The sequence below is a fragment of the Drosophila ficusphila genome, unplaced genomic scaffold (assembly GCF_018152265.1).
Source record: "Drosophila ficusphila isolate 14025-0441.05 unplaced genomic scaffold, ASM1815226v1 contig_198, whole genome shotgun sequence".
NCBI lineage: Eukaryota > Metazoa > Arthropoda > Insecta > Diptera > Drosophilidae > Drosophila > Drosophila ficusphila.
Window position 1 is genome coordinate 8,185,954 of NW_025064092.1, and position 24,722 is coordinate 8,210,675.

The 24,722-nt window shown below is 44.6% G+C and overlaps 1 protein-coding gene across 1 annotated transcript in view; it reads right to left on the bottom strand.

Moving 5' to 3' along the window:
- LOC108095269 (neurobeachin) overlaps positions 1 to 24,722 on the bottom strand; it is a 167,595-nt gene that overhangs the window by 12,066 nt on the left and 130,807 nt on the right. Inside the window, 20 exon segments of the mRNA XM_017196299.2 lie at positions 1,673 to 2,620; positions 3,743 to 3,893; positions 4,124 to 4,231; positions 4,296 to 4,610; positions 4,771 to 5,616; positions 5,618 to 7,638; positions 7,816 to 8,006; positions 8,134 to 8,324; positions 8,423 to 8,565; positions 8,696 to 8,948; positions 12,756 to 12,969; positions 13,136 to 13,275; positions 13,697 to 13,837; positions 16,237 to 16,322; positions 16,416 to 16,989; positions 17,350 to 17,496; positions 17,755 to 17,874; positions 17,970 to 18,096; positions 18,220 to 18,341; positions 20,843 to 21,039. Of these exon segments, the coding sequence (XP_017051788.2) occupies positions 1,673 to 2,620; positions 3,743 to 3,893; positions 4,124 to 4,231; positions 4,296 to 4,610; positions 4,771 to 5,616; positions 5,618 to 7,638; positions 7,816 to 8,006; positions 8,134 to 8,324; positions 8,423 to 8,565; positions 8,696 to 8,948; positions 12,756 to 12,969; positions 13,136 to 13,275; positions 13,697 to 13,837; positions 16,237 to 16,322; positions 16,416 to 16,989; positions 17,350 to 17,496; positions 17,755 to 17,874; positions 17,970 to 18,096; positions 18,220 to 18,341; positions 20,843 to 21,039 (7,035 nt within the window).

The following is a 24,722-nucleotide window of genomic DNA, read 5'->3' on the forward strand; positions in this document are numbered from 1 at the left end:
CCTTGGCCTTTTCCTGACCATGTCCAATGGCAATTTTTACAATTTTTAAAATGCAGGCGTGCCGAATGCCGTTTTATGGCCTGTCTGCGAAATGTTTTATGCGCACTCACACTTGCCCACGCACACACACACACTCATACCCATACACACACACAGGGAACGAGAGAGAGAGAGCCATGTATGAATGGCAAATTGTATAATTTTCGTGTAATTCATTTTCATAAAATGTAAAATTAACGAATTATGTTTCATTGCCGGTGGGGAAGTGGGGAAATTCAGAGGGAGTGCTCAACATTTTCCATCTTTCACTCTGCCTATAAATATATATATATATGTGTGTGTGTGTATATGTACGTGTATGAGAGTGTTTGTGTGAGAGTGTATTGCAAATGAAGATAAATGAAATGGATTTTTGCTGACAGCACAAAAATGACGAACAGAAAAAAAGGACAAAATGAAGGAGAAAGGGGGGAGAAAGTCCAAGAGCCCCGAACGTGTCAAAAAATTTCTAGCTGTCACTGTGTGCATGTGCGAGTTTTACAAAGATAGATTACAGTTTTTAAAAGCATATTTGGATACCGTTGTCCAGTTGAGAATTTTTGGCCTAGTCAATTACACCATTTCAGCCTTTTTCACACATACACAAGATTCAAGAAACACAATTAAGAGCATTTCCCACATGGGCAATTGAGTGTTGGTATCTTCCAATGCAAAACATCAAATCAAAATCGAAAAAATCCTAGCAACGAAAGCTGGTTGACAGTTTTTTGGATTATAAATAAAAATGGTTGGTGCAATGTGCAGCAGATAATTAGAGAAAAACAAAAATAGGGAAAAAGCAAAGTTCAACGGGGGAAACTGCTCTAATTAAGCAGGATTATTTGCTTGATGCGTTGAATGAGAGAGACGAATAGGTAAATTCACAATAAAAATAATAATTCGCTGGCGCCTAGCAAAGCTAATTCCAAACTTTATGAATAGATTAATAGTTTTTTGTGTGAAGTCACAATTTGAATTCGATGGAAAACTAATTTATTTGTAAAACCAATTAAAAACCAAACAACAGAGAACCAAAACTGAAATAAAGCATATATCCCAGAATAATGAGTGTGTGTTTGTATACAACAATAACACAAATCCACACCCAAACTCACACACAGTCATACACCCAACGAATAGGTTAAAAGTAGCAGAAAAGTTGGTTTAGAGTATTTACATAAATCCAAGTCTTACTAAGTTTTTAGTATGTTCTTATGTGGGTGAGTGTTTTATACACAAAGAGCGGCTATAATATATATATACATACAACTACGAGTTCGGAAAGTCAAGGAAATGAAAGGCAAGTGAACAGACTGAAATCAAAACCAAAATCGAATACAAATCAAGTTTTAACGGATTGCAAGGAAAGGCAAGAAAGTTAGCAACAGTCTAGCAGCTAAGAATATATTGAAAAATGTATAGCGATGTGCCACTCAAGAAAGCAAAATTATGTTGAGATTTTAAAACACATTATTTGAGCTACTAGTTCTTGAGTGGATCATGGCTATTCAGTTAAGTTTTACGGATAGTTATATACAGATTACGGATTACAGATATATAGAGATAGATTTTAGGCAAGTGCGAAGTTGTAATTCTATTAAGTAACTCTACGACAGTCGAGAACGAGCGATACCTGTTCCAGCGGATGCGTTGCGTCCATTGTAGCGATAATTATTATTTATGGCGCTCGTCTTGTAGGCCACGCCTCCGTCCAAGCCCCCTGCCACGCCCCCCATGCCCAGGCCCACGCCCACGCCCACGGCCATGCCAACACCAGCAGCATTTGCATTCACAGCGCCCGGATTTCCGGTAACACTTTGGATTCCCTGGGTTCCCGGCGATGCGGTTCCACCCACACCTCCTCCATTCCTCAAATTCCTCGTGTTGTTGATCAGGCTGGCATTGTTGTTATTACCCGACGGATTAGAGCCATGTCCGTTCATCATTCCGACCGCCTGGTAGTCGGCAATGCCGTTCTGCTGCGCCGCCGCCGACTCGCCGTTTCGCAAATAACCATGCGGATGGGGATGCGAATGGGGATGATATCCAGTCGAGGAGCCATTCTCCGAGTACGAGTGCTTGCCATTCAGCTGCTGATGTTGCTGATGGCCATTGATCAGGCCGTAGTGCGGCTGATGCGGATGATAGTGTTGCTGCTGCTGCTGCTGTTGCTGTTGCTTGTGCAACTGGCGATGCGACTGCTGCTGACTCTGGGAGGCCAAGCTGGAGAGCGAGGAACTCGAAGCCGGCTGAGATGTGGCCGTTGAGCTGGCCGATGAACTTGTGGAATGTGTGGCCAGTGGAGTGGGCGAATGTTGCTGCTGTGCGGCAGCAGCAGCTTGCTGGTGTTGCTGTTGCTGCTGTTGCTGGTAGTAAGCAGCAGTCATGTGATGGTGGCTGTGATTGTGACCAACCTGCTGCTGCTGTTGCTGTTGCTGCTGGTAGTAGTGTTGCTGTTGCTGTTGCTGCTGCTGCTGCTGGTGTTGCATGTTGCTGCTGTGATTCTGGTGCGATTCGGGCAGGAATTGCGGGTAAACATGATGTGACCATTGGGGAAACAAGGGACGCGCACTGGCGGCTTCTAAAGTTTTTGCGATTTAAGATTTTTCGTTTTGATATAATATTTACACACATGTTTGAGGGCGGGGTTGTGTGGCAATGGCGAGGTGTTCGTTGGTTGGTTCAAAATCAGTTTTCCGTTTTATGTAATTTTTTTTTTTTTGTTTTTGGTTTTTGTTTAGTTTTTGTTTTATTTTTTTTTTTTTTTGTACAATAAATCCGAAAAAGCAGCGTGAAATGAAATCATCGGTAAACGGAACAAAGAAAAGGAAACATAAAACCGAATAGTATCTCCAACAATGGAACAGACATGATTTATTTTTGTGTTCTTAACAGTAAGTGATTATATAAATGCATATATATATTTAAATATATATATATATTGTAATAAAGGGGGCCTTGTGGATTAGGGGGCTTGGGTTCTTGTGGGTGTATGGAACAATGATGTGGGAGAGGTGACGTATTTTTTAAGGAAGCACACACACGCACATGTTGGGATTTCTAGAGGGGAATCGGGGCGGGTGGTCCAGTGGTTAGAGTGCGGTGGTTGGTGGGGTGGAAGGTCCAGGGCTTTAAGGTGGATTAAAAACAGTTCTCATTGGGTGGCATCTACCATTTAAAAAACTCTTGTTCAGCTGTTAAAAAAAACACAGAACACCAAATTAAAAGCGGAAACAAGCCGAAACCGATATGAGAAATCAAACAAATAGATAAGGGAAACAATAATGGAAAGTCGATAAATATTTATATAATATATATAAAACAGATCCTTTTAACTAGCGGCCGAATCGAAAACAGAGCCAGAAGTTTAAACCATAAACGAGCGTGAAGTTTTTGGTGCAGCAAGAGAAGGGAAATCAATCTGGAAACGAAACAAAAACGGAAATCGAAAACGAAACGATAACGATAACGAAACGCAATGCAACTAAAGAACGCACGTGAAACGAAACTGAACGGAACACGAAATGAGAATGAAACGGAAAGACTGCCGCTGGCAGAAGTTCGTTTCGATTGTCCCAGAAAAGATCATCTCTAGTAATGGGTATATAATATAAGATAAACATTGGCAATTCCGGGGACTGTACCCGAGATCGGGGGATTATTTCGGAGGGTCATGGTTGCACAACTGGCTGTCAGCACTTACCGCCGCCTGAGGTGCGCTGCAAAACTGGCGATTGGCGCTGGATCTGCGGCTCTGCCGGCGGTTCCAGGATGTCACGGTACTTGGAAACCATCAGCACCGATATGAAGTATACAATTGCCAGCGACAGGAATTGTGCCTGCTTTGTTTCCTCCTGAAAATAGGGGAATATAAATATTGTTTAATGATAAATTATTTAAATATTAAGGAAATAGTAAACCGAGTTTAATTTAATAGTCATTTAATCGATCCTTTAGTTAGTTGATGAAAACCAATTTGGAAGATTACTTCCTGAGATATTGCAAAAAAACTTTTTTTTTCTGAGCAATTTTATAATACCCTCAGGATGGGTATAGAAATAGTAAATAATATGTGTACACTCACCACATCGCGATAGATGACGGCACGCAGGCGATTGACGTCCATGTCCTGGAGCAGCTTCTCGGGATCCTTGACGGGCGATAATTGACCGGTGATTGACTCGACAATGTTCTGTTCGAAACGTGGGGACTTAGAGGACGTGGATTCGTAGGGTGGGTATGGTGGTGTGCCTTACCTTCGGCGAAGCCTGAGCCCCGCGGATGAGGGCCTGCAAGTGCGCCGCTCCCGGAACGTCTCTCGCCAGAGCGCCGACATTGTAACGCGTTCGCTCCTTGCACTCCAAGCAGTTTCGCACCGCACAGGTGCAGACGAGGCGGAGGCACTGCCGCAGGATGCCGCCACTGGACATGTTCTTCTCCGCCTCCAGTTCACCGAAGTTCAGGGAGGTGGCAAAGATCAGCACGTCGGCCATGTTGACCAATCGCTGCAGGAAGGACACGGCCACTTCCAAAGGCATGCCCTGCGTGGGTTCCAGGACATCCAGTTCAGACTGTCAACGAATCGGGGATAAGGATTCAGATTGGATTGGATTTAGTATAGATTACAAATATTTGAAAACTATCCACAGAACGAAGCAAAGATAGATTTAAATTATAGTATCTTCTAGTTTCTCTAGTTGAAAGTAAGGCACGCAATTGTAGAATACTCACATTTGGCGACGTGGCGCTGGCCAAGAGCGGCAGCAATCCGCCGCAGGCGATGATCAGGTTGTCGGCCAGCTGGGAAATCAAGTGCACCGTGTTCACCACGAAGATGGCGTTCTCGCTGGAGTTGACAAAGTCGAGGACACTCTTGGTGGAGTGACTGCGCCACACCTGGATGTCCGTTTCCAACGAGAAGAGGACATCGCTGAGGAGTCGCTGGTGGATGTAGGACCACTTGAACTCCGGTATCCGGAAGGGCGGACGCGTTGGACCCGGACTGAACATGGGTCGCGTCGATCCCGACTTGGAGCGCAGCTGCTGCTTGGGCTCCGGATTTCCATTCCCTTGTTGGCCAAAGTGATTGGCCTCCATTTGCTGCTGGCCACCAGCGTTCTCCACTCCCGATTCGGCTGGATGGGTCGGCTGGTTAGCATACTCCTCAGCTTCGATGGTGGAGGTCTGAACGTCGTCCTCGGGGATTCCCTGCTGGTGCTGGTGGTGGACTTCTTCGATGCCACCTATCAGACTGGAGCCCGCCTCGTTTTTGGGCGTTGTCTGCGTTGTGGAGTCCACTTCAGTGGGCTTCACCCTAACCGGCGATTCCTTGGCCAGAATCTTTGGCGATTGCTCCTCGGGCGCGGGTGAGGTCTGGGTCGTTTGCTCGGCGGCCACCGCCTTGATGGTCTCATCCACCAGCGTGTCCAGAACTTGGTTAACAATCTCCACCACTGGCTCCTCTGGCTTGGGAATTTCCTGGGCTTTCGGCTGGAGCTCCTTGGCTTCGGGTTTCTCGGGCTCCTCGGACTTAAGATCCTGTGACTTGGGTTCCTCGCGGACCTTGGCTTCCCTCACTCTCCTTGGCAACTGGCTTTGGCTCCAGTTGCAGCAGATCCTCCTCTTTCGTTGCCTTTTCTCGTTCCTTTTCCGGTTCCTCCGTGGTGCTCTCCTCTTGGGCCAAAACCAGAGCTGCTTCCACCACTTCCTGGACGATTTCCTCGGCGGCAGCGGCGGCCAAGCTCTCTGGAGATTCCACTTCCACATCCGCTACGGATTCGGAGCTCGGGTTCGGTTTCTCTTGGTTGCCCTTGGGCAGCTCGTTGTTGTTGGTCTCCGTTTTGGTGTCGCTGGCCGTTTCCGCCTCCGTGGCATCGATCACCTTGTCGATCAGCTGCTCGACAATATCCCTCACCGCCACGGCGACTGGATCCTCGGTTTCGGTTTGCTTCGCCTCCGGCTTGGATTCGGTGTCCGAGAGCTGGAGAAGATCCGCCTCGGGCGTTTCCACAGTGGCAATGGGCGTGGCAGCGGGCTCGCCACTCGCGCTGATCTCGGCCAGCTTCTCATTGTTGTTCAGCTTGTTGGCTGCTTCTTCAGTCTTTTGATTGGTTGCTTCTACGGGGCTGGGGACTATTGGGTTTGCTTTGCCCGTTTCCGGTGCCTTAACTTCCGTTTCCGTTTCCGTTACCGTTTTCTTTTCCGTTTTTGTTTCCGTAACCGTTTCTGTTTCAGTTGCAGTTGCATTTGCATTTGCAGTTTTCGTGTTTGTTTCGTCCACGATCTCGTTGGCATTGACCTCCGCTTCCGTTTCCGTTTCTGTTTTCATTTCCGTTTCCGTTGAAGGCGTTGTGTTCGTGGGACTCGGACTATTGTTGTTGTTATTGTTATTGTTGAGCAGATTCTTGCTGTTCAGCAGGCTAACATTGACATCCTGACTTGGCTGTTCCTTCTCCTTCTCTTTCTCCTTCTCCTTCTCTTTTTCCTTCTCCTTGTCTGCCAGCGACTTCTTCTCGTTGTTGAGCACACCCTGAACCACTTCGTTGACGGCCAGCTCGATTTCCTCGTCCTTGAGGACAGAGGACGCCTCCTGGAGGACATCGTCGACGGCCAACTTGCAATCGTTGAGCGCCGCCTCGGAGGCCTGCAGAACCCTTGCCACGTGCTGCTCCGCATTCAGGGAATCCTTGGCGGTGGCTAGCTCCAATTCCTCGACATCCATGTCGTCGCCCAGCTGGAGGGTTTCCCTCAATGCTCCCAGCGGGGAGGGCTCCGCCTGCTTCTCGCCTGCTGGCTCCTCTCCCTTCTGTTGGACGGGATCCTCCTCCTTCTCCTCGACGACCTCCTCCAGGTTGCCATTGCAGGTGGCATCGGTTTTGATCTGCTCGTTGTACACATCCGAAATGTTGGCTATCACGGATTTCGGTTCCGGTTGGCTTGGTTCCTCGGCGGGGATGGGACCCTCCTGGATCTCCACCTCCTCGAGCTCCAGCTCCTCCACCTCCTCCTCGACCACCGGCGGCACATCCTCCAGGGAGGCAATCGAAACGGCGCCCTTGACCGCCGCCTGCTGCTGCGTTTGATTGGCGGCTCCTCCGACTGCATTTCCGGCCGGAGCTCCTCCATTCTGCTGCTGCTGGTGGAGTTCCTCCCGCTCCCAACCGCTGATGGTGCTGATGGGTCGGGCCTGCCGCAGAGCGGGATCCGTGATGTTGTCCGTCCGCTGGCGCTCGTAGTGCTCGTACATCTGGGCGAACTGCAGCTTAAACTCCTCGTACGACACCTTCGAGTGGACAATGGCCAAGGTGTCCACCCACACCCGCCATCCTCCGTACTCGTGCTTGATGGCGTGATGGAGGAGCATCCTGAAGAGGGAGTAGACCATGTCGCTGATCTTCTGCTCCTCGCTGCTCTTCGGATGGATGTAGGCCATCGCGATGAGCCACTCCTGCCACACGGACATCTGGAGCACCGTGCGCCGGTTCTCCCGATTGCTGTTGCACAGCAGGGTCATGTCCTGCAGGAAGAGCTTCTTCACGTCGATCAGGGACTCGGTTTGCTTCGACTGCCGGATCAGCGTGGCCACCACCTTCAGAATCACTGCAGGGGGGTAGAAAATTGAAGGGAGAAAAGGGGATTAAATACGTTCCTACTTTCCTAATTGAATAATTGGTATAAAATATATATGCGAACTTGATCGTTATTTGGTTTTTTAAAATGTGCGAATTAACCGAGATTTTGATGGGTTGAAAGTAAAGCTTTGTCTTCTTCACTTACTTGGATTCTCCAGGCGATAGTGACTCTCGGGCTCCGGATGGCGTGTGTACAGGATCTGCTGTGAGATGTGCTCCGTCATGATCTCGTATAGAACATTGTACGTGGGCAGGGACAGGGACTCCTCATAGAGCAGCAACCTCTCCGCCAACAGAGTGTATAGATTGTGTGGTGACATCACGTCGTACTTGCGTCTAAAGGGAAATATATTATAATAAATAATAAGTGGTTTGCATGAGTTAGATAGGAAAAGGGTTTATTGCTTATAAAGTTTAAAGTTTGTTTTAATTTAATTATTTTATTTTAATTTACGATACTAACTTGTGTGTGCTGCGCGAAAGGAAGAAGCCCAAAAGTTTGAGGGCCTGCAACCGGATCAACTGACTTTCAGCGGCCAGCAACTTGAAGATGCTGCGCACGCCGTGTTTCACATCGAAGGCAGGTACCATGGAGCTGGGATGCTCCGACATCAGCGAGATGAGCATCTGCAGCACGTCGTGCAGGTTCTCGTCCTGCAAAACCGGTTGCAATACCCAGGAGTATTTAGTTAATTGGATTTTCAAATATTTTGATTGGGAAAGTAGAGAGAGAAAAGTGAGAATCAACGCACCTCATGCATGGTGGTCAGATAGTTGAGTATGCTCTGCAGTTCATCCTCCTTCACGCCATTGCCAATCATTATGAGCTGCTTGAGGAACAGCAGGATGTAGGCTCGGATGGCCAGTATGTCCTTTTGGGCAGGACGAGGTCCATCTTTAAAGGGAAGAGAAAATAAAAGAGGGACATGATTTAAAAAATATTCAGTCTTTGCTTGTTGCATGAATGTTTCCCCTCAAGCAACTGTTTCTCCAACATATGTTTTAAGTTTCTCGGATTTACTTACCCAGTCCCTTGGGAATGATTCCGCTCTTGGCCCGCGGATTTACCACCCAGTAGTAGTACTTCAAGGTGTGCACCGTTTGGAGGACCGTGCTCACCCTCCGCACATTGCTGTAGATCTGCGTGTCCGAGAGGAACTCGGTGGCCAAATAGGAGTACAGTCGCGCCTGGACGTTCGCGGGTGTGTAGATCCACAACGCTGGATTGAAGAGGACGTGATCGAGCAGCTGCCACGTGAGAAACGAGAAACAGAACAACTGCGGGGAATTAGTCAAGTAACTTATGCTGTCCTCTCACATTTCGACTGGGTGACATTGTCTCGCGGACAACATTTGTGGGGGAAGCTCGGAAAGGAAGAGTGTACGTGTGTAGATATAGATTTCGAGATAGATAAAGTAGTAAATAGTAAGGAGTTGGCAAATAGGTTTAAGCGTGTGGATATTCAAAAGGGGCAGAGAGTGCAGGTTTAAAATTATGAGATTGATTTTGGTATACATACGGTTAAACATGAGTTTCGGTTTATTTTTTTATTTTTTTGTTGTCAGAGTTGTTGTTGTCGATGTTGATATATTTTGGGTAGTAGTAGTAGTAGTAGTAGAAGTACATATTTTGGGGTAAAACGGGTAACACATGCAGCAAACAGCATAACGGCAATCAACGAACATAAAATCAAATTCCAACGGAACGGAATGTAACGGAACGAAATGAAACGAAACAAACAATTGCATTCCGGTATTCATGATAAGGTTAGCTTCAAAAGTTCAGGGTTAACACTTAACTAAACTAAACTAAATTAAACTATAACTAGGCTAAGCTAGGCTAATTAAAGTAAGGTTAAGACTAAGAATAAGTTAGGGATAAAACTGTTTTAGTATTTAACACGGTATGCTAATGTATATAAGATATGGTGGCGAAATGACTAAATGCTTTTTATGACCAATAACGATTGATATTGTCGAACTTCTCTTTAAGTAATCCTATATGAAGTTAATTTCCATAAATGTTGTATTATCTGACCTGTATCTCAGATTTCAAAAGGAAACCTCATTAACAAAGAGCTTAAATCATCGAGCTCACTAATTGAAGCTTTCAGCTGGCTTAATGGATTTCCAGCAAAATATCGCACGAAGTGTGCAGAATATCCGAGTGCAATCCAGTTAAGGGTAACTTCTGGCGAGTGGGAATTTGCAATCCGCTTTAATTTCATTCATCTGCTTTTGGCCGGGCCCAAACAAAACTTGTTAAGCCATCGCCTCAACTTGTTGGATTGTCAAAACCAGTGTTTGTCAGTGTTGTTGCCATGACTCTCTGGCAACAATGCAACAAGGTTTTCACACCCCCTTCCCTCTTTTGCAAGTCCCCTGGCAAGCCCCCTTAAAAAACCCAACCCCACTCGACTGCCAGAGAAGTTTCCCAATTAAAAAGCTGTGCACCGAATGTAAAAAAAAATATGCACCCAGCACCCCCAAAGGTGCCACGAAAAATATTTGCAGCTTTTCAACTCTTCGGTTTTTTCGTTTCCTTTTTCATGTTCTTTTTTTCCTTTTTTTTTTTTTTTGATTCCAACAGAAATTTATTCATTTTGCGAAGGACAAGGGAGATTCGGATTGTGGAAATGGAATATATATAGAGGGGGATTGGAGATATGCGAGGCGAGCAATTAGGAAGGTGCGATGCGGTGCTGTGAACACAACTTTCGCTTCAATTATCCAAATGACACATTGAACAAATTGAGTGAGGAACGGAGTGGGTGGAAGGAGGGAATGTGAACGTGGATGTGGATGTGTGGTTGGGGACCAGAAAAAGCCAAGGCGAAATCAAAATCTGGGATTGACGTTGGGGTTTTGGTTGGTTTGGTGGGGGGAAGGGAGGGAGGCACTGAGGTTTTGCGCTCAAGGTTTCCCTCAGAGTTAATAAGATAATGTGGTTTATCGTTGCGGTTCTCCGGTTCAACAAAGCGAAACGGAACAAAATGGAATGAAGAGTGGAATTAGTTGGCTATATAATATACACAAATCGATCGATGTGGGCGGGAATGGGATGATGATGAGGTGCCAGTTTACTCTTAGTTATGCACAGATGATGTTCAACAAATTACGCTAAACACAGACACAAAATGTACAACAAATCGAAAAGAAACGGTATGAACAGTGGAACGGAAACGGAAACGGGAACACATTTACATATGTTACACATATTGGATATAGTATTTTGAATATATGCAAGTACAGAGAGTACAGAGAATTTGAGAGAGTTGAGCTTCACCTGGTAGAACTGTTGTTGGTCATGTTGATTTTTATGTTGTTTATAGTTCGGTTGTTATTGTTGTAATCAAGTGTTATCATGTATTTGTTTGAGTGTTGATGAGGCGGATTTGAGTTGTGTTATCGATAAACGATCAGAACAAAAAGAAGCGGGGGAAGATTGAATGGATAAGCGATCATGAGTGTGGAACGTGTGAGATCGGTGGGCGTGGCAGGAAACACAGAGTTGGAGAGAGAGAGAGAGAGAGCGCAGGGGAGAGAGAAATAGAGAGTGAGAGTGAAAGAGAGAGCAGACAAAAGTAAAAGAAGACGGTTAAGTTGTAGTTAATATTTCTTCTTTTTGGCATTTCATTTGTTTGCTGATTTCTGGCTAGAGAAAGTTTGAATTTTGATTAATCGCATTTATGTTTTTCGAGAAGATTAAGCAAATCGAAGCGGTGCCCAGGCAGGTGCAAAGTGCAAGCGAAACGAAACGGAATGGAACGCAAATGGATCAAATGACAGCAACTGATCACAATCGGAGTGCAAGAATGGAACAATTTGCTATCGGCCAATCAATAAGCTTCTTTTATTCGGAGCACATTACATGCAGAGAAACATTGTGCGAGAAGTGCATGCAACAAGTTTGTAAAATAAAACCGTTTATATCAAAATAATAAAACAATAAGAATGGAATTTAAATCTTTTCAACCAAAATGTGAACTAAATTGAGACTCTTTGGAGACTGATGCGAACTTTATCAGATGCCAATCGCCCTGATTCCACACTCCGCTCAGCTTGAATAATAGAACAAAGGCTCTTTTCTATCCTTAAACTAAGCGGGTTATGGAACTCAATGAGCACCAAATACAATTTCGAAGGGATAAGTTTCCTCCAGGTCGCACAGACTGGTAAATGGCATAAAACAAACACAAATATGCCGGAGATACGTATACGTATATGCATATGTATGTATGTATGTATTTAGATATATACACATATCGTGTGGGTGGGATGCTTGTGAGTATATGCGAATAGAACGAGTACGAGTACGAGTACGAGTATATTTGCTTAAGAGATTCTCAAGTGCAGTTACTTATAACGAGAAATGTGAGCAGTTGTTTACGGTTGTGTTTACTTTTTTGAAAGGATTACGCAGGCCTGTGTTCAACTGTGCGCCATCATCATCATCATCAAATCATCATCAACAAAAGGCAAAACACAGTGAGTGCGATAGATAGAATTGGATGTATATATATTGAAGTGTGTGTGTGTGTAGAAAGAGAGAGAGATAAGAGACAGAGAAAGCAACAGACCAGAATTCGCATATCATTTTTGGGATTTTCTTATTTTTTTTTTGCTTGGAGAGATGGGTTTACATGCCACCCGAACAACAATCGAGGGGTTGGGTTTTCATTTTGGTTTTGGTGTCTTTTTTTTTTTTTTTTTTGATTTTGTCGGGTGTGAACGAACAACAAGAACGCGTAACAAAGTTGTAAATCAAATTCACAAGGAGATTCTTCGGTGAGGGGCGGGCTTTTCGCATGCTAAACCACCCCCAAAAAACACTTGGCGCTTAGATCGAACTTAGTTATCGTAACATATATATAGTATAATACATAGACATTTCACATTCATCATTCATCACAAAATAAGAGTACGGCATGCCATTGACATATTGCGCATACGCAGCGTGGTCCGCAAGGCATCCGATCGTTCCTTCTTACATATTTATCATATGGTTTGTATATATTGTATATATAGTATATATCATATAGGCTAACGAACTGGCAGGCAGTTGGGATGTCGCAAACGACTTACCTGCTTGAGCAGCAGATCGCTGTTGGCCGACAGGCAGGTGACCAGATACTTGGTGAGGTTCAGGAAGGATCCCAGGACCTCGAGCGTGAGGTGTTCGCGGGAGGAGCGCTGCAGCATGAACGAAATGACCAGAAAGCCGCGATTCTGGATCATGTGCTGCTGCACTGTCTGCGAAGTCTCCACCAGTTCGCAGATGAAGCCCAGAAGCTTGGAGCTGTTTTTGTTTTTGGAAGGAGAAGATGTTGATTAGAACTAAGAACTTGAGGAACTTTCTAGTTATTGACTGTCTCAACTTTGCATACTTTTAAATGATTTTTTCCCACTAAATCCCTGCATGTTTTGTATAGTTTATATATTCTTAATCTCGATTTTTCACTCACCACAGCGTGGGATCCCGCTTGATGTCGCCGAGACCCTCGTGGGCCATGTCCAGCTGCGAGAAGAGGGGAAAGAGCACCTGGATGCCGCCAATCGAGTTGAGGGTGCAGTGTATCGAGTGCGTGACCACGGCCTTAACGTCCTGCAAGAGCAAATTTCAATTTAATCATAGGTCTATTAATCGCCTAAGCTGTCATCAGCCCCGTATTTTCCACGGGACACGTTTTGCGGCCAGGCTTCTTGGTCCCGGTTCCGTTCCTTCCGCCTTCCGCCTTCTCGCCATCTTCTTATGATTTGTGTGTTGTTTGCCCAAGAAATTACTACAAAATTTATTGAATAATTTTGGCCACCATCCGGCTTGCCCCCAAAGCCCCCCAAAACCCACGAACCCACTGTTCAAGCTAATAAGAAATGCCGAGGCATGCGCCGGTGTCGTAAAATTTCTGCATGGAATTTATGCTCCCTGGGAGGCTTATGAACCCCCAGGATCCCCAGGACCCCGGGTCATTTCATTTCACTAATACAAGCATCACTACTCACTACATCTACTCAACTGAACTCACCTGCAGCATCAGCGCATGCGGCGTGTGCACGAAATATGAGACATTTCCCTTGGGCGAGGACTGCAGACAGAGTTGACCGTCGGTGGCCACCGGATTGTACATGAACACAATGGCGTTCGATAGTTTGCCATCGTACAGCACCTGTGGGCAACAAAATAGCGAGGCGATTTAGTCGACTGTTGTTGGGCGGAATGAATAATCGGGGGAATATGCAAGTATGGCTGTATATGTGGCAGGGATTAGGCCGGGCTTTCCGGCGACCCATCGAGTGGCATCGAGCTGGCCACTGGACACTAAGAATGGAGTCCATGGAGCCCATGAAGCCCATGGACTTACTATCGACCCACCGAAGATTTTGCCTCTCGGTCAGGTTATTGCCATTTTCTTAGGCTTTGTCTTTAGCTTTGCTTTTGGCTTTGGTTTTGGTTTTGGCTTTAAGCTGCTGGCACACAACACAAACAACAACAAAAAAAAAGATGGAAAAATACAACAACACACACACGCACACACACAGAGAAGGAGAGCACGTTTACAAGTGAGCGGGAAAAAGCCAAGTGCGGAAATCCGAAGATTCAAATACCTAACGAAGTAATTAAAACCACTGACTTTATTCCAAGTTGTCTGCAAAAAAAAATTGTTAACAAATGAACAACAAAGAGCATACAGTTTAATTGGAAACACATTTTTTTTCATGTTCTGAAAACTGAGCTTTGTGAATTTTAATTAAACCTAAATTCCGAATGAATGAATGCGTTTGTGAAATGCAAGTCAATGCTAATCAAGAATTTATATATGAAGTCCCTCTCGTTCTCTGATAAATTCTGTGAAAATCTATAATAAACTCTGCCAGGTCATAGCAATTTACACACACGCTCACAAACGCAAAACGGCACCGTGTGTGTGTGTGTGTGTGTATTAAATATAAAACTATTGAAATGCTGCTCATGAATATATATATATAGTATATACATAGCACGCATCGTTGCATTTCTGCTTCTTGGTCGGGGGCAGATTTTCCTGGAGCTTTGAGTTTTCTTCTCCTTTGGTGCATTTTGGCAGTGTGTGTGTGTTCTGTGTGTGTGTGTGTGTGTGTGCCATATATGTAAGCCGGTGCTTGTGGACTGGTGGCAGAATTACAATTAATTGTTGTTGGCTGCCTAATTTGCTGCTAAAAATACTTCTTTACGTTCTTTCCAAGAAGAACAAACAATCAAGAAATCAAGCAAGCACCAAGAACATAAATAACTCAATTAAAGATAACGAAAATAAAGGTTTACCAGCTCAAAATAAAATAAACAGGGATTATTTAAAAGGAGATTAGGGGAAACATAAATAGATCTAAGATACACATAATACTGCAATAAATTAAAATGGCTTAATTTACACTCCACAAATTTAAATTTAAAGAACCGGGAAAAGCCTCAAAATGGGTTTCTTGAATATGCAAAAAAAAAATATAAACCTTACTACTTGAATGGGCATTTTTTGAGCATTCATTTCGCTGGCACAGTTTTCTTCTAGGGATCATAACTTTCTCCCACCTTTCTCCCCCCGCCATTTTCCCTTAAAAGCGCAATGTTTGTGTGTGTGTGTGTAAATGTGATTGCGTGCGCGAGTGTGAGTGTGGCCGTGTTTTCCCATCCCATTAACTCAACTCCCGATTTGGCACATAAAAACAACATTCAAAATAACTAAAGCACTCACTTTTCCGACCCCCCTCCCCCCGAAAAACCCCCGCCCACTTTTTCCTCTACAAAATGCCATAATACGTGGCACAAAGGTGGGAAATGCGCGAAGTGCGGGGAGTGCGGGGAGTAAAAAGTGGGTGGCTGTCTACATAATAGCTGTTTCGGGTCCTGAAATGTGGAGCACACGGGCATAGAAAATGCTCTAGCGGAATATGGAACATGCGCGCCCAAAGATTTCCAACAATCTCCGGTGGGCGGTGTGTTTTTTGGCCTTTGTCTACCAGGCAAGCCGGGTGTTTTCCTTTTCTTTTTTTTTTTTTTTGTTTTTTTGTATTATTATTTCCAAGGGGAGTGGTATTCCGTATTCCGAGACACCTGCCCAGCCAGCAGCTATACGCTACATTTACTTCGCCCTCGCTTCCATTGTTAGTGGCATAAACTCGCGCCATCAACTTTAAAACCCTGAATATTTACCGAAAAGCGAACTTAAGCTATCGATTTAATTGCTGGCGATAACTTCTTAATTACTCTCAACAAAATACAAAAATTTTTGGTCTTTGATTTCGCACTACAAAACGGTTTAATGATAAACTTTAACTGCTGCCAGAAACTTTCTAATTGATTAACTTTTTGGAGCATACTTAATACAAAATCAATTATGTGTACTTTGTGTACTTTGTACTCTCATGAAAAAGATAGCTGTTTCTAAACAAAACAATTAAATGAAAACGATAGCTGTTTCTAAACAAAAAATTGAATGAAAACGATAGCTGTTTCTAAACAAAAAATTAAATAATAAGAACAACTTAAGAGTAAACTATAGGGATGGCAATAAAAATAAAAATCGCTTACAGCTTTCAGCTGGTTGACCTCCTCAGTGTCGGCGGTTGCGACCATTGAGTTCAGGCTGCTCACGCTGGACATTCGACGGAGTTGCTCTGATCGGGGGGTTCCCCAAATGAAACATTCAACAAAACAAAAACAATTATCAAATCAAAAGGCAAACGAAAAGTAATGTGGGGTGTAAATACCAAGGGAAGAAGCATTTCCAGTGGGCAAATGGCCGAGCGGATCGTCCGCATTGCCACTTGTCGACGGATGATGATGGTGTGTTGCATGTTGCTGTTGCATGGCGGCTGCATCGCTGCCATCGCCTTGTGTTGCCCCCGCTGATGGCAAAGCGGTTGTTCCTGCGGCAGTGGCTCCTCCTGCTGCCGCTGCTGCTGCTGCGGCTACTGCAGTTGCAGTTGCACCACCGCTGCCATTGCTGCTGCCAGCCAAGGTCACTGCATTGCGAGCGGTTAGAACCGCACGTATTTTCACAAAGGCCGCGTTCAAATCGAGCTTCTCATCCGACCAATCGATGGCACGCGCCTCCTGCTCGGCGGCCAGCGTTTGGAACTGCAGCTGCAACTGTTGTTGCTGACCCGCGGCAACAGCTGCTGCTGCTGCTGCATCGCTGCCGCTGCCGGTGCCACTCCCACCGCCGCCGCCCCCTGGCAGCGATGACGAACCCAAGGTCGCTGGCAGAAGTTGAAAGTGACTCACCCGCTTGTGATTGTCCGGCAGATTCAGATAGCACTCGTTGTCGAATCGGAACTGCGACTGTTTTTGTTACACAGCGTTTGAAATGTGGTTGGTTTTTATTTTTTGTTGTTGTGTATGGTGCATTTTGTAGTAGATTTTTTTGTAGCAGTGCGGCGGACAGGAAGTTGAGAAAAAACACGGAAAGAGAGAGAAAAAAGAGCAAAGGAAAAGAAAAAAGAGAAACGGCATATATGAACAAATGACATTATTCTGTACAGACGAGGACATTTTTGCTGCGGCGGTTTTTGTTTTTCGGCTGTGCAAAAAGTGGTGCAGTGGTGCGTGCGCTTGACCATCGCTGTTCTTTTTTTTTTTTTTTTTATTAATTTTTTTGCTAAAGGTGGGTGGGCGCTGAGTGGGTGGTGACCTACTACTTACCTTGTAGCCGGGCCCCAGGCGGTGCATTGCGCAGATCTGCTGCGTGGTGAGCGCCTCGCTAAAAAGGTAGATCGCCGACATTTGGCCACAGAACACGCGCTCCTCGTCCAATTCGGGGGTGGCTCCAATGTAGCACTTGTCAAAGGGCTAAAAGGTGTTCAAAAAGAGTGTTAAAAAGGGAAAATTTGCATGACTTTATCATTTCTATTCTAAGGCATTTGAAATGCTTGGAATATCTTTAGATGCTCTTGAGTTAATAGCTAATGTTTTAGTTATAAAATCCCCTAGCACACTTTATAAATTATTAAAGTGAATAATCCAAGCTTGAGTTAATGGCCTTATATGGCACAGAATGGCCGACACGTCTTATAAATATTTATGACTTATTGATACGCTGATACTCACATCGTTTGTGGAAACAAACCAGGCCATCTCAGTTGAAGAGGCCAGCTGTCCATTAACGAGGCACTTGATTTCGCTTTTCGTCCAACGATTGTATATATACACTATGGCAATCATGTACCACTGGAACAGAAATAGAAACGGAAAAGGAAAAGGAAACCCAAATCAAGGCAAATCCCATTGAGGAGTGAAGAGTGTCTGCTGGGGGATAATCCTACCTTTCGTGGCTGGAATTCGTATTTGACACAATGCTGAAAGCCCTTGCCCTTGACCTTCATCGAGGTGAGAACGAGGCAGTTGCCCACAAAGTGCGCCGTGTAGCCCACGCCCTTCGAAGTCTTGAAGCTGAAAATGTGAAGGAGATATCGAATAGATAGTAAGAGATATAGATACATAGTTCTCTAAAGAACTAAAGAAACAAGATTTGATTTTCAAAGCATTTTAAGGCACTTCTTTTGAGTTACTTACCAGTAGAGATAGGGCTTCTCCCGCTCGATATTCACCGAGTTGATGGGATCCAGGCGGAACCAGGTGGTAAAGGTGAATCCGTTTTCGTAGGGCCACTTGGCCAACGGCGGCAGGACCATGGCCTATTCAAGCCGAAAATGAAACGAGACCGAAAACCGATTATTACCGAGTCAAATTTGAGGGCCAAATTTGAGGGTCCCCAATGTGAACTATTAATTATGGTCAGTTTGCTGGAAACCCGATTCAACACGATTTGATTCCTTGGGCGGCAATCAACACTAATAAGCCGCATAATTGACTTCACCCGTTAACAAACAAACCTAAAAGTGACCCGAAGGCAGAACATTCCATGGCCGAGGGCAACATGTTTAAATCACAGAGGGAAATACTTTCGACTGGCTTAGAAACTGGCGGAACAACATTCCACAATCCGCAAACTACACACGAATGTATTTCCTGTGGCAACCTCAAAGCCATACCAGAAATGCAAACCCAAATGCAAATGCAAAAGGAAAGCCCGACGATGGGGAATTCAACGGAGAAGAAGCCGCAAACAGAAATGAACTGAAATTAAAAGGAAATGAGCACATTTGATTTATCATCAGTGCTGTGGCTTTACGTCTCTGGTCGACAAAGTTAGCCAAAAAGGAAGTATCTAAGATGAAATTCAGCTCAGGTGAAATTCTGCTGGCAGTTCATAAATTCAATGCACTTCGCTCTGTCTCTGCGATAATCGTTTAGAAAATACCTAACTCTGTTTCTCTGCAACTGTCACTCGACATTATCGGCTTGAGGCATCGGGTTATTCATCTCCAATCAGTTGGCTAATATTTATGCATCTGATGGCCAAGTCAACAGAGTTTCTCTTTCGTTGTTTTCCTTTTCGGACAGTCTCTTAAATTATGCATTTCAAAGTTTAAATAATTAACTAGCAAATGTTGTTAATTGAAGTGGAATGTTGTTTGGAATTTGATTAAATGTACATCCCTTACATTATTTGTATTGATAGTGTATTAAATCTATTTACTTTCAAATAATTTGAGTCGCTTAGTTTATTTAATCTCCTTTGGGCTCTTGAACTCTGTGCAACTATTTAGAGCTCTCGCAAAGATCAAATTTCATTTACTTTGCACTTTTATAGTGGTCCCACCTTTTCGAGCTCGAGTGGGGACATGGAGACCACTTTTTGGGGGCCAAGAAGAGACCGACCAACCGACCAGACCAACTGGGCTAAATGGGTTAAGGCCAGGCGGACGTGACAAAGGCTGACACTGTTGGAGTTTTGCTGCGGTTGCAGGCGGCAACTTTGCACCACTCGTGCCACCCGCACCATCGCTTCGCCTTTCCCCGAAATTTTCCCCCATTTCCCGTAACAGAAGTGGGGAAATCCGCAGCGGGGCGAGGAAACTGAAATGGCGCCCTGGTGATTTTGGGTTTTGGCTTTTTCCGAAAATCTCATTACTCGAATCGAGTCCCGTCGTTGTCGTTGTCGTTGTCGTCATCGCGTTGCCGTTGCAATCAGCACCATCAATGGCATTAGGCGTGCTTGTGGATCGCTGATCGGCGGTTAAGTGGGCGGGTGATTTTCGCCGGTTAAGTGGATGTTGGATAGTAAATGCTGTTACCATTCATCCCTACCCCCCGCAAAAAAAAGGCTGGCTAAACGGAAAATTAAAAAGGAGCCAAATGCGTGGGAAAACACACACACACACAAGGGGAAAAACCGAAAATGAGAGGGAATTGCGCGGTGGATTGCTGGATGGGTGGATAGGTGGATTGGATTGCTCGATGGGTGGCACCACCACTAGCCTCCATTTATTAGACATTTTGCGACAATTGCGAAACGCTCACTTCGTGCGATGCTCGCATTTGACTTCCAATTCACTTTATGGCACTTTTTATGTGTTTATGGGCCGATGGACACGTCGATAGAGTGTTCCCCCCTCAAAATGGCAAAAAAAAAAAAAAAAAACGGAAAGAAGAACGTGGACCGGTCAAACTCGTAGATAACAAACACACCCATAGACACACACGGAAAAAAAAGCACATGCAACACACACACACACACAAGGCTGGGAAAAACACATTTCGAATTCGTTTTAAGTGCGACGCAATAAAATAAAAGCCCCCCGGAAATGTCGACGGGGAGTCACCCCGGGGGACCTCTTTCCATATCGAATCGGCACAGGAGCCTTTTGTTCCAGCCAGCTGCCAGTTGCCGACTACCAGTTGCCAGTTGCATTCAATAACACAAAATCCTGGCCATCACATGGCCTGAATTGCAGAATTCAGTATCTAGAAACTATGAGCCTGCTAACGAACTTTCAAGGGGTTACATTTCAAAGGATCTCCCTATTTTGTATTTAATGATTTTTCTTTTTTTATATATCTCAAGATCCCCTGCTGTATCTATTATCTCTTTAGCTGAGCCATTATCCGTTCACACTCACCGATCCCTTGCGGCCCAGAAAAAAAAACTATGAACCTACTAACGAACTTTCAAGGGGTTACATTTCAAAGGATCCCCCTATTTTGTATTGAAGATTTACGATTTTTATATACTTCAGGATCCCCTGCTATATCCATTATCTCTTTAGCTGAGCCATTATCTGTTCACACTCACCGATCCCTTGCGGCCCGGAAAGCTGAAGAACACGTCCGGTCCGTTGCGATGTGGCATCTGCCGCAGGACGTTGAGCAACTTGGCCGAGTGGCGCGGCCACTTGCCATTGGTGGCCTTCATCGTCCCGAAGAGCAGCTTCAGCTCCTTCACCGTTATGCTGTAGCTGGCCAACACGCCCAGCATCTCGATGAGCAGATCTGCAAAGGGAAAACGAAGGGAAGAACAGCATTTTGATGAGTGCCAGTTGCAGAGACTGTTATTAATGCTGCTCCTTATTGTCCATCAAAACGATGAACATTGATTTGACGTAGCTGTTCTCGCTTAAAAAGTTTACTCTCAATTATTGTATATAAATATACCTATATATAGTGGCAAAAATAATAAAATGTAAATAAATACTTGCATTTCAAATAAGTATGTTTCGCGATAAATAAATGAAATTAGAAAGACAAGCTTATGACAGCTTTTCTTGATCGGATTTTCAGCCGCATGAGCACAGTATGCGATGCAAATGGGGATGGGGGGTTCAGTCGAGCCTAATGTCCAAGCCATTAAATGCGGAAAGGCCGGAAATGGGTTGAAGGCCTAAAGGATATCCACAAATGCTGCTGACTGCATCTGTATATGTGTACGTATGTATGTGTGCGTGTGTGAGTGCATTAGTGTGCGTGCGTGGTTGTGGCAACAATCAAGTTCCCGTTTTAGCTCAGGTGGCAAGTTGCAAATGCAAGCTGCAAGCTGCAAGTGCAAATGCAAATGCAAATGCGAAACCGAATGTAAAGTCCTCGCGTTCATCCAAGTGGCAAGGACACGCGCTCTCACAGCGAATGTCAAGAGACAGAGGGGCGGGGGGCAGGGCGCTGCGGGTAATGGGCGTGGTCGTGGTCGTGGCAAGGCCATCAGCTATATTGCATTTGATCTAGCGAAACGGAATTCTAATTTAGAGTAAGGTCGTCGCCTCCAAAAAACACTCATATTCTTTTTTTTTATATCATCAAAAAGATATCATCTGATTGCATTATTCATGTGATCTTTACTTCCAAAATACATAAAATAAATATATCTTGTATACTGACTATAAAATATTTTTTTTCCAGTAGAGAATCAAGCAGCTTGCGTACGTTTTACTTGCGTACCCGCAAACTAACTTTGAAGTTTCAATTGACTGGCAATATAAATTATGAATTTTTAATAGGAAAACTCCGGCGGGATAAAAGTTTTGAGCCAAAAACTATTTCCATCATTCATCTATGTCTTCAATGAGCCACGAAGATGATGATGATGATGTTGACGAAGACGAAGATGAAGATGAAGCCAACTTGCCTTCTCCCTCTGTTTTGAGAAGTTATGCTCCGTCTCGCTCGGTTATTGCCATCTCCCTCTTGTGAGGGAATTTCAAATTTTCAATCAAGTTTTGCCAAAAGCTTGGCCAAATAGTTATTAATTCCAGAGTTCAAACTGATTGCCTCCGCTGGCAATACTTCGTTCTCTCTCTCTCTCTTTCCCTTTCACTCCCAATATTACTGTCTCACTCACTGCCACACCCCCTGGGGGTCTGAGTAACGTCGTCTGGTTTTCCAGCGACTGCTACGCTATTCCCAAACTTCATTTGTAATGCACACTAATTGAAATGGGACGCTCGGGCCGTTTTAATGCTTGGACTGTTGGCTCACCTTGTGTTTTCCCCCCACCCACGTCCCACCACCCCCTCGTGTAACTTTCCCCTGAAACACACATGCACAGCTCTCCACCGAAAATATTTTATAATAATATAATTATCGGTGCTTGGTGGCTTGGCGATTAGTTCTTTATGGCTTAACAGCGGTTTAAAAGAAAAAGCCACAACCTCATCAATAAGTGCTGCTAGTTAAAGTTGTGTTAGTGAAAGTAATTGTATATTTTATGGGGAACATTAGGTTGTCAATTATTTTGCAGTGTACAAGCCACTGTGTTCAACACGTTTGAATTAAGAAATTGAGTAACTCGTGCAGGTTGAACCTTTGGCCCGCTGGTTGACCCAAGTTGTCCGACCTCCAACCTTCCCGTTTCCCTGCGGCATTCCCAAGACGACAATGTTGCCCAGTTGCTCCCCGGTTGGTATTCCGCCCCCCCCCCTCCCCATCCCCCTCCTTTAACCTCGACATTCCCCACATTCCGCCCAGCCAAACGCCACAGCTTCATCAGCATTTAATTACATTTTCCTTGGCCAAAGTTTTTACTGCCCCGGCTCATCATCATCATCATCAGCAGCAGTGGGAGAAAAATCAGCGAGAAAGATATATATGTGTATGTATTAGTATATATCAAGAGAATGGGAAAAGAAGTGAAGGCGTTTAACGCAGCAATTTCTCTTATCAAATTTTTGTGATTGCATTGCCGAGTTTTAAAGCGCCTGAACTTGCTGCCCAGAAAAGTAGGCAATGGATACTCCCCATAATTACAGATACAGATACCCACACAATCACACAAATATTATGTGTGTGTGTGGGTGTGTGCTGTGTGTGGAATCCGAGAAGTTGATACTCTAAGCTGAACTTTGCCCAAGACAACGAACTTTTAACTTATCTAATTTCTTGGCAAGTGTCACGTTTTGGCATTTGTCAGGTGACACGCACAGACACAAATATATATATGTATATATATATACAGTGAAATGGAGAACTGGAGGGGAAGTGGTGGTTAGACAGACATACTTACTACATGGACAAAAAATATGGTCAACATTTTAAATTTCCTCTAACAGGAAAGCTTTTGCCACCAAGCTTTGTAGATTTATCAGTAAACATTTCATATTTAGAATACATTTTGTTAACAAATGCATTTCGCAGTGTATGTATGAAATTATGTCTTTGTTTGTGGCCTTCCCCCCTTTTCTGCTTTCCCCCGCCCCACACGCACACTCACTTACACACATGAAACTCAAAAGTCAGCGACTGCAAATTGACAGCAGTTACAGTTCGTTAAATGCGGAATGAAGAACAAGAGGATGGGGGTGTGTGGACTGGCAAAAAGATATATGGAAGGGGTGGAGCCAAAGTGGGTGGGTTCTGGTGTGGTGGTGGGTGGTGGGTGGTTGATGGCTGAGAGGTGGGGTGCTGGGATTTCATGGAGACCGCAGATGTGTCATTGACTTAATAAAATCAAAATCAAAGCCAAAGGCACGCTCATGCTTAAGGCATCATGTATGTATGTGTGTATGTGTGTGTGCGTGTGTGGGGAGGGAGATGTGGCTAAAAGGGGGCGGACAGGGCAGTGGGCGGGGCCAGCGAGGGTCGCTAATGAAGAGCAAATTTGCTGCCGAGCTGTGGCGTTGTTACACTCCCCGTATTTTCGCTGGCTTCTGCTCCACTGGGTGGTTTGGGTGGTTTCGGTTGGTTCGGAGGGCGCTTTCCTGGTGGTTCGCTTGTTCTTGTTCGGTGGCTCACTGGAATGGGGGCGCGGGGGCGCAACTGGGCGTGTCAGTGCTGCTGACAAGCGTGAAATTAATCGAGAGGCAATTCAGCGGACCAGACCAAAAGCAAACCGAAGCCAACTTCGAATCTATTCAGACCAGTCAAACAATGGCCAAAAGTGTAAACTCCATTGTTCTACGAAATGGAGAACGGAGAACTCTACAAGGCACCACCAAAGCAGCCAAATTTTGATTAGGCATCATAATTGAAAGGCCCAAAATGAATCCAATTTTCATTTAAGCAATGTGTGTTTTCTAAACTTCTCAGTAAGTAATTTAAATAAACTTATTAAAACCCAAAATCTGCAAACTTAAGTTATATAAAAACTAATATGATTTGTATTTAAAGCTATAAGTAAGAAGATAGTGATTAATGTGTTCTTATTTTTGATAAATATGAATTAAGAATTACTTATATTTATCTTAAAG